This window comes from Dipodomys merriami, unplaced genomic scaffold (genome assembly GCF_024711535.1).
Source record: "Dipodomys merriami isolate MVZ:Mamm:240054 unplaced genomic scaffold, mDipMer1.0.p SCAF_7, whole genome shotgun sequence".
Classification (NCBI taxonomy): Eukaryota; Metazoa; Chordata; class Mammalia; order Rodentia; family Heteromyidae; genus Dipodomys; species Dipodomys merriami.
In genome coordinates, this window is record NW_027206290.1 from 6,668,159 (window position 1) to 6,687,190 (window position 19,032).

The 19,032-nt window shown below is 36.2% G+C and overlaps 1 protein-coding gene across 5 annotated transcripts in view; it reads left to right on the forward strand.

Moving 5' to 3' along the window:
* Positions 1-19,032, forward strand: part of St6galnac3 (ST6 N-acetylgalactosaminide alpha-2,6-sialyltransferase 3) — a 543,084-nt gene that overhangs the window by 319,296 nt on the left and 204,756 nt on the right. For all 5 annotated transcript variants that reach the window (XM_070007314.1, XM_070007316.1, XM_070007317.1 and 2 more), the window contains exon 3: positions 6,492-6,901. In XM_070007314.1, the coding sequence (XP_069863415.1) occupies positions 6,492-6,901 (410 nt within the window). The remainder of the gene's footprint in view (positions 1-6,491; positions 6,902-19,032) is intronic.

Sequence of the window (19,032 nt, forward strand, 5' to 3'; positions counted from 1 at the left end):
AATGCTCCTCTGCATGATGTAAAGTGACCTGTAGTGTGAGCAGAGTATTCAGCCCTAGATCTTTGTAAGTACAGAGCACAGAGTGAGCTATGAGTTACAGGATATTTAGACCACCTCCAGCTACCATGACTTCCCATGGGTTTCAAAGAACCATTGTGGTTTTCTAAAGCAAGTGTAGCTCAAGGAGGTTTTTGTGCAAGGAGAGTTTTTGCTCTATCTGTGAGACCAAGTTCCAAACCAATATCATCTGCCATGCTCTTGTTTTCACTCCCAGACATTTATGGTAATTATTTATTGCTTGAAAGAGAAAACAAATCTCACTACTTGTTTTTTTTTTAAGTCTGAAAAGCAAATTGAGAAAGCAAATGTGAAAGAACATTTTAAACATAATACAGTTGGTCACAATTAGTTTATCTCAGAATGAAATTTCAGCCACATTAGAAATGAAAAATATTAAGAGAAAAAATGCACATAATTTCTTACAGCATACCAGAATTTTGCATACGATGCCTCTATCATATACAAATTCTGACATTCCAGTAGAACCTGCATCTGTAGGGGCTTTGCCCTGGTTTAATCATTTTCCTGGATAGCAGTAGTTAAAATTTTGTTGTACATAGTTTTAAGATGACATTGGGTGATATTTGAGATAATTTCATGTATATGAGCAATATTGTAAGTTAATACCTTTCTTTAATATTTCCTACTTCTTCATGCTTCTGTGAGCACATTTCATGTCAAGTAACATGCTCCTCTTTTTACCCCCAAAGCTAGCTAGCTTTATAAACTTAACTTTATAGTCTATTTTGCAACTTTGGGATGATGTGCTAAAATACTGAATAGGATGGTTGAGCCAAAATAGGCATTCAGTCACATGTGCATCAATTTTGTGTCACATGATACTTATTTGTTGCCCTCATACAATTTCTTAAGGTACATTTTTCTCTCACTCTCTTGTGCTCCAGCCAACAATCAAGAAATTCTTTTATTCCTGCAAGGAGTCAATGTGTCACAATTTTCACAGAGAGATGCCTTGTTTTCTAAAAATAATTCCTCAGGCCTCTAGCTGATCATTAAATTTCCCCCTCACACCTCAGAGCTGTGTACTGAGACTAATGTTCATTGTGATTAGAATTTTAAAATTATTTTACCCTTCATAAAGACTTGTAAATAATATGTGCTAAGTAAAGTTTATTTGGCTGTTCAGTAGATGTCACTAAATTCTTTTTTAATTTATTATTATTATTATTATTACTATTAAAAAGTAATTCAAAGAGTTTACAATTCCATAAGTCAGGTTATAAGTACTATGATTTTTGGTCAGTGTCACCCCTTCCATTGCTTTTCCCATTTTCCCCCCTCCATTACCTACCCTAAAGTTGCATAGTTCAGTTTTTCAATGATGTACACTGACTATAATTACTCACTCTTCCTACCTCTCTTCATTTATGAGCCTTTGTTTTGCTCTTTCTCCCAAAACATGTTTCCACTATTCATTTTTATAAACAGTGTATTACTGGTTCAGAAGAGTAATCCCATTGGATTCTTCCCCTATGTTTGCCATCCTGTAGTCAGTTTGTGTGTATATGAATAGAGCCCTATATATGTTATTGTATATATTTGTAGTTTAGATCTAACTTCTACATATAAGAGAAAATGTGCTGTTTGTTTCTATGAGGCTGGCTTACTAATATGACTTTCTAGAGTTCACCAAATTATTAACCCTTTCCAAGCTGACTGTTTTTAGTTTTTTAATTAATTTTTATTGTAAAGGTGATATACATAGGTGTTACAGTTATATGGGTCAAGTGATGAGTACATTTTATTTTTCAACAGTACCACCCTCCTCCACAAGTTGTATAGTAGGTATCACTGCTGTATTTGTTCACCCTTTGCCCCAGAACTTCTGTGTTCCTCCTTATACTCCCTTAAACAGAAAAACTTAACATGCAAGATAAAATGTACAGAAATCAAAAACAATGACAGAAAAGGGGAAAGAACAAAAAAACCTCTATTTCCATTTCTTGGAGCAAATTTCAGTAAACATCTTTTTTTTTTTTTTTTTTTTTGGTCTGTCATGGGCCTGGGTTCTGTCCCTCAGCTCTTCAGCACAAGGTTAGCACTCTACCACTTGAGTCACAGCACCACTTCTTGTTTTCTGGTTATTTATTGGAAACAAGAATTTCATAGACTTTCATGTCTGGGCTGGCTTTGAACTTCACTCCTTAGATCTCAACCTCCTGTGTAGCTAGGATTACAGGTGTGAGCCACCAGCACCTGGCTAAACATAGTTTTATATGCTCATATGCAAATAGCTATTGAGCCTTTGTGTTCCTCTCCTAAGAATATCGTCCTTTGGTCTCACTGTGATGTTTAGAATCCTTTATAACTTAAGATGTCCACGTGTGATTTTTTAACTTTTATCGTCCATTGTGTTTACTTGTAAATTTATAGGCACATTATATGTACATTGTAATTACACATATGAGGGAAAACATGCAACTTATGTTTCTTTAGGTCTGGTTTACTTTGCTTAATATGATTTTTTCCAACTTTTTCTATTTCCTTATGAATAGTGCAATATCATTATTTCTGATGGAAGTATAGAATTCCATTGTGTATATATACTACATTTTCTTTCTTTATTTTTTGTGTGTTGGTCATGGGGTCTGAACTCTGAACGTGGGTGCTGTCCCTCAGCTCTTCAGCTCTAAGTTAGCACTCTACCACTTGAGCCACAGTTCCACTTCCAGCTTTTTCTGCTTATGTGATGCTGAGAAATTGAACCCAGGACCTCATGCATGCAAGGCAAGCACTTTACCACTGAGCCACGTTTCCAGCCCAACCACACTTTCTTTATCCATTCATCTACTGAGGGGCATCTGGATTGATTCCACATCTTAGACATGGTAAACAATGCTGCAATGGACATTGTAGTGCTGGTAGCTTTAGTGTGGTCTTGTTTGTGGTCTATTGGATAACAAGCTGATTATTTTCAAACATTCAGTACAGAGTTGTATACTTTCACAAAGAGAGCAATCACCTAAAAATACAGTGTTGTTACAGTTTTAAAATAAATTGAAAGGTAGAATTTGACATTTATGGTTGGTCCTTTAATAGGAACAGAGCTACCCAGAGAGAGTCAATTCTTATTATATTCTTAATTTATAGACACATACCAAATCCAAGCAGTATTCTGAAAAATATTTATAGTACAAGAGCCAAGATCCAGAGGACAAGTATTTTAGTGAAAATAAATAAAAAGGAAGTAACTCAACTGAAAAAGAGAATTCAAAATTAAGACAAAGTTTGACAACTTGGAACCAGAGTTTTGAACCAGTCTTTCCCTGACTGTAACAAAGGTCTTAGAAAATCCAATTCCTCAATCTAGAAAGAGAATCATTATTTACTGGGGCAGAACAGTTCCCCCAAAGGTGTATCTAATACAGTTTTCAAGCAAGGCCCCCAAATCAAATGTAAGCGAGTTCATGAAACAGCAGGGCATTTAACTGAGAAAGTTGAGAGCAAATATGTGACAACAAAGCTAATGAAAGAAACAAAAGATAACTGGAAAAGGCGGCTCTTAAATCAAACCACCCTTCTATGCCTGGATATTTTTTGTTTGATCTTGGCTTGCAGTATTTTCAAAGTGCCAGCCATTAAATATATAAATGTATACCTTGGGGCTTTACCTTCTGATTTTGATTAGAAATATTTCATTAATAAGACCTTAAGTTCCTGCCATACTCTAAAATGGTCCATGTAACTAAAATGGTCAATGGAACAGTCATTGTATTCAGCCAAGTGTCCTGGTACCTTTTTCAGGAAGTTAGATGGTGATCGAATACACATATGTAATTGTCTCTTGAGACTAGTCAAAGTAACAGTGTAGCCCAAGGAATTGTAAAAGAAAGGCTATTCCAAGATCTTCACTATCTCCCAAAGCCATTTCCTTTCTAGCCCTCTTCCCAATTGCCCATTTGTTACATAAACAAGAGACTGTTGTTCCCACTGTGTGCCCTCAAGTAGTTAGTCAGCTGCTGACCTCATAATCTGCACAGCTGTGACATCCCAATATATTGTCATGAAACAGATTGTGATGTCTTAATGGATCACATTCAGAGGTTATAACTGTCAAATGAGACCAGTCTGCTGATTCTTATTAGTTAAATTAAGCCTTGTTACAGCAGAACCAACTAATTCACTCTAATCACTGGGAAATCCAATGCAGATTGTTACATTTTATAGAAAGAAGTCATCCCAAACATTTTCTTTCTTCTTTAGCTTTTTGTATTTTAAGTCTTATAGAAGCTAGTCCCCAAATATGATTTTATTATCCAGTGAAACACTGAATGTATCTCAGTGATGAGTTGGAGTGTGCCATATGACACACACACACACACACACACACACACACACACACACACACACACAATATAAATTAGGTAGCAAATTACATCTGTGCATTGGGAGGTCATCACTATGTAATGGTTGTTAGTCTATGCTGAAAATTACGTAATAACAAGAATATTGTCTAGAAGAATATATGTTGATGTCTCACCCCCAAAACAGCCTTTTGTGCCCTCATTGCCCACTGTTAAAAGGGTTTACCACAGCACCAACATAAAATTCCTGTTCCACAGGAGTCTAATCTCCTTTCCCCCTAGAGTAGAACTATCCTAACATAAGGCCTGGAATATTTGCTGTTTATTTTGGAATCCTCAGGGCAGTCGCGGTGACGGTAGCTTTCTTGACAGTAGAGTTTTAAGACAACTCATATTGTAGTGAGGATATGTTTCGAGGTAGAGCACTTGCCTAGCATGCACAAGGCACTTCTTATTTTTTCTCAGCGAGGCCTTTTAATAATCAACCTGCCCCAAACACATACACACACATTTTCTCTCTCTTCCTAAATTCTAATTAAATTTTAATTTTCTTTATTTAGAACATATTATGAAAAATGCTTTTTCATTTATTACATCACTAGAACTTGAATGTAAGCTTTATTGTGGCAGGAATTTTGTGTTTATATTTGAATTTAAACTCTTGAAAGTGTGCTTCCTACATAGTAGGAGTTCAATATTTCCTGTAGGTATCTATCACAGGTAGGAAAGATTATTGTCTCTGTGACTTTTCTGAGGTACCTTATTTCTTAGTTTATCCACGTAGATTGCAACAGACCGAGCCTGCTATTATGTTGATCTGTTTCTTCTAGATTGCTTTTTCCCTTTTCATCTAAATCAAGAATTATTCTAAATTAATTGGAAAAGTCCATTTCTTCCATAGTATTAAATTCAGTGCTCAGACTCCTCATAAATTATTTTTATTCAATTTCTTTCATGCCCTACCTTAACCAATTGTGCTTTTAATGTATTTCAGGGATCTCTGAGGAGTGAGGTTAAAAAGAAGATAAGATATTGTTCTTACAAAATTCACTATCTAAAGGACAGGTATAATTAAACAATAAATTAAAGTACAATCCATCAAGTAAAATAAGGATAGGACCTCATGAGAGAGAGAGGCTACTCACCAGTAGGCACAATGACATTTCTGGCTGAAAGCCAGGCGCAACAGCTGGAATTTCATAGTAGGGCAATGAGTAAGTTGTACATTCTCAAAGCATGTTTCTTTATCATTATTGAATGAATACAGGATGGAAGGTATTTATGTGATGATTTTAGAAGGCAAGAAAGCAGGGAATAATGGGAAGAACAATGACTTCTTAGAGTTAAAACATCTAGATGTGAACCATTGTAACTTTTATCATTTACAAGTTCTGAAAGTCCATGCTTCACTTCTGAGTTTCTTTGACTCCCTTGTTCAGTTAAAAATGGAAGAGTTAGACTAACTCCAGAGACCATGAGCATGGTTTTGCTGAGTTCTTAAATGAAGCCTCTCCTTACTCACTTAGAAATGTAAACATGAAGATCCATTAAAATGGTGACTTGGGGAAAGTTTTTAAGCATCTGTATAATATTTTCCAGCCTAGCATTTGTTGTTGTAAATAGTTCTGGGTTCTGAAAATCTCCCTTAAAGCCTGAGTCTGCTGAAATCGTCACATTTTTAATCATCTATAACTATATGCAGGATTGATGCCTGAGTTCATTTCTTTTGTATCTCTTCCCTTGCCTCCAATCTGATTACAGAGATCAAATCTTTCCATCTTTCCCAATTTCATTTGAAGTTACAATTTTAAATTTAAAAATTCAACATTTAGAGTGGAAAACAAATGACTTTTTCCTCACATAATTTTAAATCAGAAGATGAGAATGAAAAATTAATTAATTGTTGAACCATATGAATTTGCTTTTTTAATGGAAGCATATTGCTACCTGGATAACCTTTGTCAGAGCCTGTGGGATTGGCATGTGTATTTCAGATAATTCCCTACTTTGTCAGTCATGTAATATCTGACATTTTAGTTTTCCCAGAGGAAATTGTTTGACTGGGTCAAATTTACCACCTATTTTCTTCCTCTTTTTGTTTTACAGCCTTTGCAACTGGACTGTGACCTTTGTGCCATAGTGTCCAACTCAGGTCAGATGGTTGGACAGAAGGTGGGAAGTGAGATTGATCAGTCATCTTGCATTTGGAGAATGAATAATGCCCCCACCAAAGGTTATGAAGAAGATGTTGGCCACATGACTATGATCCGAGTTGTGTCCCACACCAGTGTTCCTCTTTTGCTAAAAAACCCTGACTATTTTTTCAAAGAAGCAAACACCACTATTTATGTTATTTGGGGTCCTTTTCGCAACATGAGGAAGGATGGCAATGGAATCGTTTACAACATGTTGAAAAAGACGGTTGATGTCTACCCAAATGCCCAAATTTATGTGACCACAGAGAAGCGTATGAGTTACTGCGATGGAATGTTTAAGAAGGAAACTGGGAAAGATAGGTAAGTCCTCTCCAAAGCAGCCTTATTGTCTTTTATGTTAAATCTTTGCAGAGTCCTTTTGTCAGCTATAAAATGAACAGAGTTATTTTTTATACTGATCACTATACATATTTTTGACTATTATGATTACTTGATGAGCCAGCAACTAGGTCCCATTAATTCCACCTACACTGCCTTCTGTTCTCTCTATTTTAATTGACTTAAGGATCCAAGAAAGCCTGGGTGCTTCTCTACAATGTCTTTAGATCTTTTTCTTATATTGCACAACTCACTATTGATCAAATTGGATTTCAGCTGATAGAGGAAATCTACATATTTCTGCTTTAATGGGCTGGGAAGGTGGCTCAGTGGTAGAGTGTTTGCCTTGCATTCATGAGTCCCTGGGTTTGATTCCTCAGCACCACATAAGCAGAAAAAAAAAGCCGGAAGTGGCACTGTGGCTCAAGTGGTAGCATGCTAGCCTTGAGCTGAAGAGCTGAGGAACAGCACCCAGGCCCAGAGTTCAGGCCCCATGACCGACAAAAAACAATAACAATAACAACAAAAATCCCCAAAACCCACATAGGAATGTTAAGGAACTTTAGGATTATGGGTTGACCTTAATTCCTCTGGATAGAGCAGGCTATAGATACTCTAATAATATTTCATAGCTTTTCCCATGCAAATAGACCCTGAGATTTTCAATACCATAGTCAGATATCTAACTTGGTAAGCAAAATACCATATTGAAATTATGCATTACTTAAAATCATTAGCAGATGGATTCTTGAAGAGAAATGAAGTATAAATACCCTTCACTCAATTATCCAAAAACCAATTTGCATTGCTTATTATATTCATCTTTCTGTACCATTCTGTAAAATATTCTCACCACTTCCTTTCATTCAGGCATGCTCACCTCATTCCTCCCCTTTCCCTGCCCTCCCCACTTTCCTCTCTTTGTTCCTTTTTCAGCCTCCTCAACTCTACTATCATTCTGTCACTTGCCATTTTTCTTCACCTTTAGAAATATAACCAGTTCAAGGGAGAGAAACAAAATTAAAATCAGCCAGTTCTGGTTGATACATTTAGCTCTAATAAACAACTGCTAGAAGAAGATATTGAAACTAGTAGCTAAAGTTTTAAATTATTTGTGAATTTTGCTTATTTGTGCAATACGATGAACAATAATTGAGCTTCAATTATAATATCAGCAGTCTTATTTCCTCAATATGATCTGATCTAAAGTTTTAATTATATTGCAGTATATGCTTGAACAGAGATCTTTTCTGCAATCTCTGGATGCAATTTTACTGCTGATACATTTTAAATCTTAGGTAGACCAACTCTCCTACTAATAATGTGAGTAGACTTTTGACTGGAACTGAGCATTTTCTGCTTTTGTGTAGAAATATATTGCTTCATGTGAAATATGATAGAAAAAAGCCATAAAATGAGTCTTGTTAATTGTTCGAGTTTTCAAGAAGAATCCCAACGGTTATATCTGAATCAGGGTCACATAGCTGGCTGGATAGAAAGGAAATAAGTAGAATGGGTCTGTCACATTAAAAAAAAAAAACACATTCACTTGTGGCACCATTTTATATAAATAGGGCCATTCTCAAAGGGTTTTGGAAACCTCTGGTCTCTCAGTAGCCTGGAGCAATGCAATTAGTTAGACATATTTTGTATTTGATTGGGGTTATCCCTCAGGGTATCCCAAAGTTGTAACTATAAACCCTAGAATCAGCGAAGAGCTTAGCGTGGTGTTTGTTTCTATACATGTGTATCATGTGGCTTTTGCTGTAAGCTCTCAGTAAAACAACACTGTCACAGATGTGTGCACTGCATAAGGACAGGGAGAAAACAATTTGGGGAGGCTGTGATGAGAAAAGCTGTTTACAGAGTGGAAAAATTGCTTGGTAATTTTATTCACTTGGTAAAAGTAATTTGAAGATATCATTTGGCTTGTGGAATTACCAAAATAAAAGTTTGCTTTAAAAGGTCAAAGCTATTTTACGATGCCTCCTTGCTGGTTGTTTTTCCACTGAATCTCTTTCCTGTCTGGTTACTTTTCTGAGTATACAATCAGACAGAAGGCAGCTCTGTTTTAGCAATGGGAAGAGTGGATGAGAATCTGATTAGACAACGTAAGAGTGGTCAAAATGACCTCACCTATTCACTTGATGATTTAAGTCACAGTCTTAATTTCAGCTGTGGTAAAAGTGTATTGTTTAAGGATTTCTCATGGTGCTCTGGTATTAACTGATGCTATTTCAAACAATAGTATCTTCTAAAATATTTTATGAAGGAAACATTGAACATCTAAAGCAATAACTAATGGAGTAACCTCTGTATTAGCACCCACTCAGCTTGACTAATTATTAACTCATGTCCTATTTCTTGTGTGCCCTATTTACTCTTTCCTTTCCCAGATATTATTTTGGTGCAAATATCAGGCATCATTTCATTTCGTTAACAAATGTTTTCCTGTACATATCTGAAATATAATTCTGGTAATAATGCAAGACTTTAATTTTAAAAATAAGCTAAAAATGCAGTGTAAAATCATCAGTATTTTCTTAATTTTACCATATGTTTCATCAGAAAATGTATTTTAACAATGAACTTCAGTCAGTCACTATTGGCATCAGGTCAATAGTTGCTATCTTTCTCTTAACTACATACATTCTCCTCATTCTCCTCCTCTTCAGGTTTTTGTTTTACCTTATCCACCTTACACATATTTGTTTTCCTTCTTTTTTTTTTCTTTTGGGCAGCACTGGGTTTGAGCTCAGGGCCTTGTACTCCTTAAGAAAGTGTTCTATCAGGGGCTGGGAAGGTGGCTCAGTGGTAGAGTGCTTGCCTTGCATGCATAAGGCTCTGGGTTCCATTCCTCAGAAAAAGATGAAAATGGTGCTATGGCTCAAGTGATAGAGTGTTAGCCTTGAGCTGAAGAGCTGAGGGACAGTGCGTAGGCCCAGAGTTCAGGCACCATAACCGACAAAAAAAAAAAAAGAGCTCTATCACTTGAGCCACTCTACTGGCTCTTTTTGCATTGGTCAATTTGGAGACAGGATCTCTCTTTTGAATAGATCATGATCCCCCTATTTATGCTTCCCCACATAGCTGATATAACAAATGCATACACCACAACCCTCAATCATTGTTTCAGATGGAGTCTCTTGAAGTTTATAGCCAAGGCTGGCCTCAAACTCTGATCCTCCACATCCTTGTCTCCCAAGTAGCAAGGATGTCAGGCTAGGGCGACTATGTGCAAGCTTTCTTCCTTTTGCCATTCTGACAATCACACAATCACAGGTCCCAGAGACACCAATGTAATTATTCATCTTATTATTAATATCACACACACATAATAGCAGCAACAATCTCAGAATTGCAGCACAGGCTCCATCACTACTGCACACATATAGATTACAGTCCATCAAAGGAGATATTTTATGTGATCCTACATTCCTTGTATTTCAAATTCACAGTGGGGTTTTGTTATTATACTCCAAAAGTTTCTAATATTTCCCCCTAAATAACTAGAAGTAAATTAATTGGTACGTAGAGTTTTAGGCATGAGAGTCTGGGAAGAAGGAGTGTCCATTTAATTATACTTCTGGTGTAAAGCTATTTTATTTGGTTTGCCTGCACTTATCACAGGGCTGTCACCAAGTAGTCATTTTGATCAGCAGGTTTTCAATGGAGAGATCATGTCACCGTTTTTAGGTATAATTTATAGAACTTTTAAAAATTATGTCTTTGGTACCTAAGGTGATTGATGATGGAAAAATGAGTAGATAGAGTCCCTCAAAGAAAAATGTTCTTCTCAGCTTTCTTCCTCAAACTGTCAAAGTCATCTTTAGAAACTATAACCTTTCTATTTAAGGTAACCATGTGCATTTTTCCAGTCGTTTCATTTTTTCTTAAAGTAGGAGAAATGTGTTCATTGTTAGACTAAATCTAAACTAACTTCATAAGTAAGTATATCGAAATACTTTCTCGAACCAAATGCAACATATTTATTTTTATTAGTTCCTGTCTAAAATTACTTAGCTTATGAATTAGAGAGTGTGACCTTGTCGGGAAGGCTGGAAGAACAGAAAGAGAAGGCTGATTGCCCTTTGTTAATCTTCTGAGACCCAATTTCCTTTGGAATTCTAGGTCCTTTGGTCAATGCTTGCTTTTAGAGTTTCATTTACCAAAGATATGGCTGCAAAACAAGAATTACGAATTCTGTAGAACTTTTCAGTCCTTCCAAAGACCTTTGGAATTAAAGGTTTTGCAATTCAAAACAATCTTACCAAAATGGACCTTTTTGCCCCCTTTGAATGATTGGTATGTGTAAATAATATTAGCCTGCTGACATGTATCCATTTGTATTCATACATATGATTCCTGAAATCCTTAGAGGTATCTGTTGGGCTGACAGTGCACTTGCCATGACACTCAACATTGAAGAATGTGATTAAATACCCAGCATACACACATGCAAAAGAAATGCTCCTTCCTTGCAGAAGCATAGAGAGCCAATGCACAATATTACACTTACCTAAGAGCAGGTGGTGATTGCAGCTTGCATCCCACTTCAGAAATAAGTTGGCAAATGTAGGTGCATTATTTAATCAAAGGATAATTGAGAAAACTATAGTCTCCATTAAAAGAGCAAAGCTAATTCTGGCCTGATAAAGGACTCTGAGCTGCTCCAAATAGGTCTTAATTAGCTGGCACCAATATGGCTCCACCTTCAGGGATGGATGAAATTAATGGAAGTTAGCAGCAAATAGATCAGTGTTTCAAGATGTCCCTGCCTCGGGTGAAGAGGGGTGAAGAAAGGGAATTGTTGCTAAGGACTATTTAGGAAATGTGATGTACAAGTCACTTTCAGAAAATACTGAGTAAAGAGAAGGCTGATTTGTAAATATAAAATTTTCTATACTGGCTCATATTTGTCACCATGCTCCATCCATTCCTACTCAATCTTAAGGAGAGAGAAAGAACTCACTGACAAGCCATTCGTCCCTGCTGGTCTATGATGACAGTTTTATAATCTAGCAAGGGTTTCAAGCACAGTCCAGGATTTGCCATTTCAGCTGGGTCATCTTGAAAGTTTCTTGTGTTGCTGAATGATTGACTGTAGAGAATAAAGTGGCTCACATCCCTTCACATCTCTTCAGTTTACAAAACCTTTCTAGTCTCTAGAAGGAGTATATATGTGTGAGAGGAAAGATGGGGGGGGGTTATTCAAGTATTCTTCTCAGCTTATTTTGATTACATTTCCTCTCTCACCACCAGTGCATAGGCAAACTGTCTCAATGTGTCACTGGGGAGGGACCCAAACATAAAATCAACACAAAACAGCTCTACCATTCTACAAGTCACAGGCACAAAAAGTATACTGGAGTCTAAACACAAAAAGTCTATTTCTAATTTTGAATAAATAGCTCCTAATCCCAGGAAAACTTGGACAAAAAAAAGTACACAAAGTAGAAAAGGTTTTGGATTTAAAAGACAGGACATTCTCTTTTTTTCATTTTTTTTCTTTTTGAAGACTGTATTTGCAAGCACAGCCTCAAGAACATTTTCAGAAGCATCATTGACACACCTTTGAATAAAATGATTTCATGTTTCCATCGCAGATGATATATTTGACAAGAACAAAGTTTACACAGCAGTCATGGGCAGACCTGTCAGATTTCTGATTCAAAAAACATAACAAGGCATCCAAGGCTCTGTTTTTATGCTAACAAGCATGGAGTAACAATGGACTTCTTTTTTGCTATCATTTATGAGGAAATCCAGTGACCTACATAATGCCTGTGCTCTCTAGTGTACGTGTGCTAGAAATTAACTATTCCGTGGAAAAATGGGTGGCTAAGGGACAAGAGGGATACGAGGATAAGAGGGATTCTTACATTTATCAGGCTATCCATATGCATATCTCATATGTTTAATAACACACATGTACCCACCCTCCTTCTCATACACACAAGGTAAAATCTATGATATACATGACAAAACAGTTTAGTTTCGATTAAAACAAGAACGGCATCTCATACTTAGTCACCATATTTTAATAGGAAGGCTGAACAGACCACTGATTATGACTGAAAATCAAGACTTGAACCATTCCAATTTAGGGATCTCTTAGCATAGAGAATGTAGACAAACATACAAACAATGTAAGGAGGGAAGGAGAGAAAATGGGAGGGGAGGGAGGGAGGGAGAGAGAGAGAGAGCGCCAGATTATACTGTCTAGGAAGTCCCAAGAGACATTTACACTGAACAAATACTTTAATGTACAGGTATTTAAACATTGTAAAGTATGAAAAATTCAAGGGAAAACATATTTTAAGTTAGTAATCTCATTAAAATAGGCCCAGACTTTAACATTTCATTCAAACTTTAACGGTTATTTATTTGTTATGGGATTTATCTCTACAGTTAATTTACATCTGTCTTTTCATAATTTGTATTTTCCTCTCCTTTTCTTCCATCTCTTTCTGTTCATTATTTGTTTTTTGGACCATCTTTCTCTCTTCACGATTGTCAACACTAAGAAAATGAAGAAAGTTATGTACTTGTCTCTAAAAATGTATGAAGTAGAAACAACTTCTTGTCCTCTATTCTTATATGCCTTCATACTTTTGAGTATGTGTTTGCCAGTTCTAGGACTTGAATGACACTATCCCTCAGCTTTTAAGTTCAGGGCTAGTGCCCTACCACTTGAGTCACAGCTTCATTTCAGCTTTTGATGTTAATTGGAGATAAGTGTCTCAAAAACTTTCCTGCCCCAACTTCTAGAGTTTTGGCAAATAGCCATTTTGATATACTTTGAAAATATCTAGAATGTTATAGAAGATCTAGAAATGTTTTCTGGATTGACTTTTTACTTCTCTGGGGGGAAAAAAGAGATAATGATGTACAATTACTGACCTTATTGCTTTGAGACAGGGCATGAGTGTTTGCATAGTTAACAGGATAACAGGCCAACTGAATGCCATTAATCAGTAGATAAAAACTTGAATTATACTATTTTATATGCTTTGAATAAAACGACGAGGTAACATTTCTGAATAAGAGAAATACATAAAGCAAAAATAGCTATTTTCCAGTGGTCCTGGTAATCTGATGTTGGATCTAAATTTTGTGACCCTAAGCCAGACTGTTGAGGCTCAGAAGTCTTTAAACATTAAAGAAAGTATTTGGTTGCCTGACTTCTTGTGATATTTGCTCATTTATTTCATAGAAAATACACTTCTTCAAGCCAATGAGTAGGGCCATCTTCATTTTTGTCTCAGCCCTAGTGTCATGGTGATTTGTCACTAAAACACCAAACAAATGTGCTATTTTCCCTCTATCTCTTTCAATCAAATGGCCCACAGATTTTTCAGGGTCACTTGAGTTGACCTCAGCCGTAACTTGTTTGTCATCTTCTATCATTTCTGCTACCAGGACATTTTTCGTCTCACATAAGTGACTACCAGTATGGTCACGCCTCTGCTTTTTTAAAGTGACTTCCCTTGGCCTAAACCATACTTCCTCAACCTTGGCATGCATCAGTACAGTCCATACTTGTGAACAAATCCAATGCTACCTCTTTCATGAAGCCTCTGGAATATCTCCACATAGAGTTCACATTTTCTCTTGGGGGAAAAGCAAAACAAAACAAAAGAGAAGGTTTTAGGCTTTTATTTGAAAGAAATAATCACTTTCTACAAGATATTATTGTTATTTATTGTTATTACTCTTTCTAGGTGGTTCATAAACACTTTATTGGATTTCTAGCTCTGCTTTATTGGATTCCTCAAGCACCATTATACAGTAATTAACTCTTACTAGTATCCAGTAAACATTTATTGGGTGAATGAATAAATAAATGAACAATATAAATACCACTTTATACTTTAAGTTAAAAAATCCCCTTATCATTTGTTGAAATACTTGGGAATTTCAAAATAATTTTAGTTTGTGGAGAAGGGTCATAGAAATGCCCAAGAGGGAAGCTCTAGAATTGGATTCTGATAGAAAAGTTTCCACAGTTCTATTCAGAGAGACCACCCTTGTTCTATCTTACCCAAAGGTTGGCAAATCTATTACCTTTACTTGGTTTTTGTGACTGGGTGCTGTGTTTTTTTAATAAGTCACTGACAGAGCCATTCTTCATACAGGTTTCCATTTTCGTTTCTCTACAGTAGTGAAGCTGGTTCCAAAACTTCTCTCACAATTCTGTTAGCTGTCAGTTTCCTGGTGAAATCAACAAATCTTAGTACTAAAACCCAAAGTTCCACTTTGAGCTTTAGAAGTCAAATATAAGCATTACCACAGAAGGCACAAACAGAGGCCCATGGAAAGAAGAATGGAAGGTCTTAATAATAACAACTGAGTTTTACTGATCAACTTTTTAATTTGTCTTTTAGTTTAAACCTTTTCTTTTTGATCACTGAGCTGCTATAGTAAAAATATTTTAAGATAACTTCATGATGTGCATAAAGAAAAGAAAATTCATCAAACTCTTCCCAACTCTATGCATAAATAGCTGAAAAATTTGTCCAAAGACTTAGAGGAAAATTAATGAAAGCATTTATTTAAAAATAATCAGATTATGTCACTCTTCTGCTCAAAACCCTGAAATGTGGTCTCCAGTTTTCCTCAGAATAAAAGCACAAATTTTCACAATGACTCCCATGGTACCTTGTCTCCTGCTTCCTCTCTGGCCTTTCTTTCTTTCTTCCTGTTTTTTTTTTTTTTTTCCTTTCATGCATTTTTTTTTTTTTTTTGTCAGTTGTGGGGCTTGAACTCTGGACCTGAACGCTGTCCTTCAGCTCTTCAGCTCAAGGCTAGCTAGCACTCTACCGCTTGAGCCACAGTGCCACTTCCCGTTTTTGAATGGTTTATTGGAGATAAGAGTCTCACAGACATTCCTGCCCGGGCTGGCTTTGAACAGCAATGCTCAGATCTCAGCCTCCTGAGTAGCTAGGATTACAGGCATGAGCCACCAGCACCCAGCTCCTTTCATGCATTTTAAATTGTTATTAGACAAGTGGTGTACAGAGGCGTTATAGTTACATAGTTAGATAAAGAGTATATTTCTTTTTTTTTTATTGTGAAAATACCGAACAGAGAGGTTACGATTACATGTGCAAGATAACGAGTACATTTCTTATCAAGCATTGTTGCCTCCTCCTTTGTTTCCCCTTCCCATCCCTTCCCATAAGAGTGTATTTCTTTTGTGCTCATTTTGTGGTAGCTATACAGACTGGGCATGCTTACTTTGGGGGAACATTTGCTCTGGTTCACAGTCATAACACTCTCTTTCTCCCTGTCCACTACATGGCCAGTTCCTTCCAATGGGTAACATTGCATGTGTCTACCATGATATCACTTAACACTGAGGTATGTGCCTCACATGGCCAATATTACAAATATTCTTTATTGTGTTTTACTCCCCCTATAATATTTTTATCTCCTAATATTCTATACAATACACTTTATATTATTGTGCACTGTATTTGGTCTGTGTCTTCCACTGCGATTTAAGATCCATAGGGAAGGGCTCATTGTCTGTTTTTGTCACTGATGCAGACCAAGTATCTAGAATAGTACATGATCTGTAAGAGATCATGATTGAATGGCCTAGGGATGGAAAACAACTTAATAAATAAGAAATTTAGGCAATATTGTAAAACTTGTCTTATGGGATCCAAAGTAGCTTTAAAGTGAAAAACAAACAAAACAAAATACAAACTTTCAAAAACAGTGCAATGAACTCAATGGTTTAAAGCAATTTGTTCTACAAAATAGTACTAGGATGGGAGCACTATTATTCAAAGAGAACTTCCATTCGCTTAAGGGAGTGCTACAACTGATTTCTATTCTTTAGTGTATGGACCAGTTGTTTAAACAGAAATAACTACATTGGATAATTTACTTGCTGTCTTGGAGAGACAGCAAGATACTCTTTCTTATTTAGCTGGCAGAACAGTGGTTTTCAAACAGACTACATCAGAATCACCTATATCAGAGAGCTTATTGAAGAGAGATTTTTAGGTGAATTTCTGAATTGGTGTTTCTGAGCTGATGCTAGGAGTTTTGCATTTCTATAGAATTTCTAAAGAATGCTGTTTTCACTAGTCTTTGGACCACACTTTAAAGAACCACTATGGTATCATAGAGAAATATTCTAAGATGTCGAGTCCCATTCAATTATTTTTGAAGCATTTGTTTCTGTAATCATTATTTCACTGATGTAATGTTGTGTGAACATTTGAATTATTTTTGTTGTGATACTTTTAATGGGGAGGAACATTTCAACCTTCTGTGAAAATCCTACACCTACAGCAGCTTTGTCATACTATTCTTTATTTCTTAAGCTCTTTTTCTCCTACAATCAGGCCATATGGTGCTACTCATTAACTTCTAAGGAAGCCATGCTTTTTCTTCCTAGATAGAGGGACAGCATTCTGTTCTCTGACTTTTGGGTGAAGAACCAACATTTGGGCTTATGTTCAGCTTACTATTTGCTTTACAATTTTTCTCATTAGGTATATATTACCCTAACAGTGTATGAGCTACTCATTTTCTCTGTTATGACTTTCCTTCAAATTATACTCATTTAAAGAACTCCAAGATATGGAAACGAGGGTTTTTGTTATTTTAATTAACTGTGTGAAGTTATTTCTTTTGTCTTTCATTTATTTTTTTTCCTTTGCTTTATCCTGTGTTGTCACTGTTTTTGATTTTGTGTCTTGTATATATGTTTATCTGATTTGTGGAAAGGAAGGGGAATAACAAAATGGAGAGACAAAGGACAAAGAGTGAACCAATGCAACAGTGATACTCACAAGACACTATGTTGAAAATGAAGTTTACAACTTTATTTTTAAATTTAATTTTATTGTCAAGGCGATATACAGAGGGTTACAGTTATATATGTAAGGTAATGAGTACATTTCTTGTTGAACATTGTTACCCGCCTCCTGTGTTTTTCTCTCTTCCCCGCAGTTTCCCCTCTCCCAAGTTGTAAAGTTCATTGCCAACATATTGTCTAGTAAGTATGGCTGTTGGAGTGGGGAAGGGAGGCAGGGGAGAGGGAAAGTAGGAGAAAACAAAATGAGGTGGGGTAACAATGTTCCACAAGAAGTGTACTCATTACCTTACTATGTAACTGTAACCCCTTTGTACATCAAACTTACAATTAAATTAAATTTAAAAAATTAAATGAGTGCTCCACAATAAAATAAATAATAAATAAATAAAGTCCAGATTGACACCCTCTGACAACTGCCATCATCACAGCACTGCCTCTGCTGACATGTAATTTCTATTTTACTCTATTATCCAGTGTATCTGTGACTTCTACATACAGAGTAATATTTCCATTGTCTGACATTGTGTCACAGCCAAACACAGGAGCTATTTCTTGAAGTGCTTCCATCTGGTGCTTGTATGGCTAGTTTGTGAAGAAGAATGAAAAGGAGGGCAAAAATAAAAGTCATATTATGTCAGAGTCAGATGTTCTTTTTCATTTATTGTATATTTTCCTTATGGAGAAAGAAGCATATAATTTAATGAAAAGTGTGGGAAATAAAACAGAAACATTGTGGGACATTGCCAGAGTGAATGGGTGATCTTCTGGAAACAGAACCACGTGAAGTAGAGAACTGATTAGAATCCAGTACTTTGGAAAGTATTCATATTATTCAATAATTGGAGCAGAAGCAAGCCCCTCCCCCCTCTGTTGTTGTTCATGGGGCTTTACCTCAGAGCCAGGGCACTGTCCATGAGCTTTTTTTGCTCAAGGCTAGAGTTCTACCACTGAGCCAGAGCTCCACTTCCAGTTTTTGACTGGTTAATTGAAGACAGTTGTCTCACAGGGACTTTCCTGCCTCGGCTGGCTTTGAACCGCGATTCTCAGATCTCAGCCTCCTGAGTAGTTAGGATTACAGGCGAGAGCCTGGCTTATTTATAGTTTTTACTGAAAGAATTCAAGTTGCCTCTAGAAAATTCAAGCAAAGGCGTTGTCACATATACAATATAAGTCCCTTAATATAAATATGTCATTTATTCTCCTCCATGATGACTATCTACACAGTTTTAAATAATAAATTTGTGAAGTTTTCTTCAAATTTCTATTGATCGCAAAC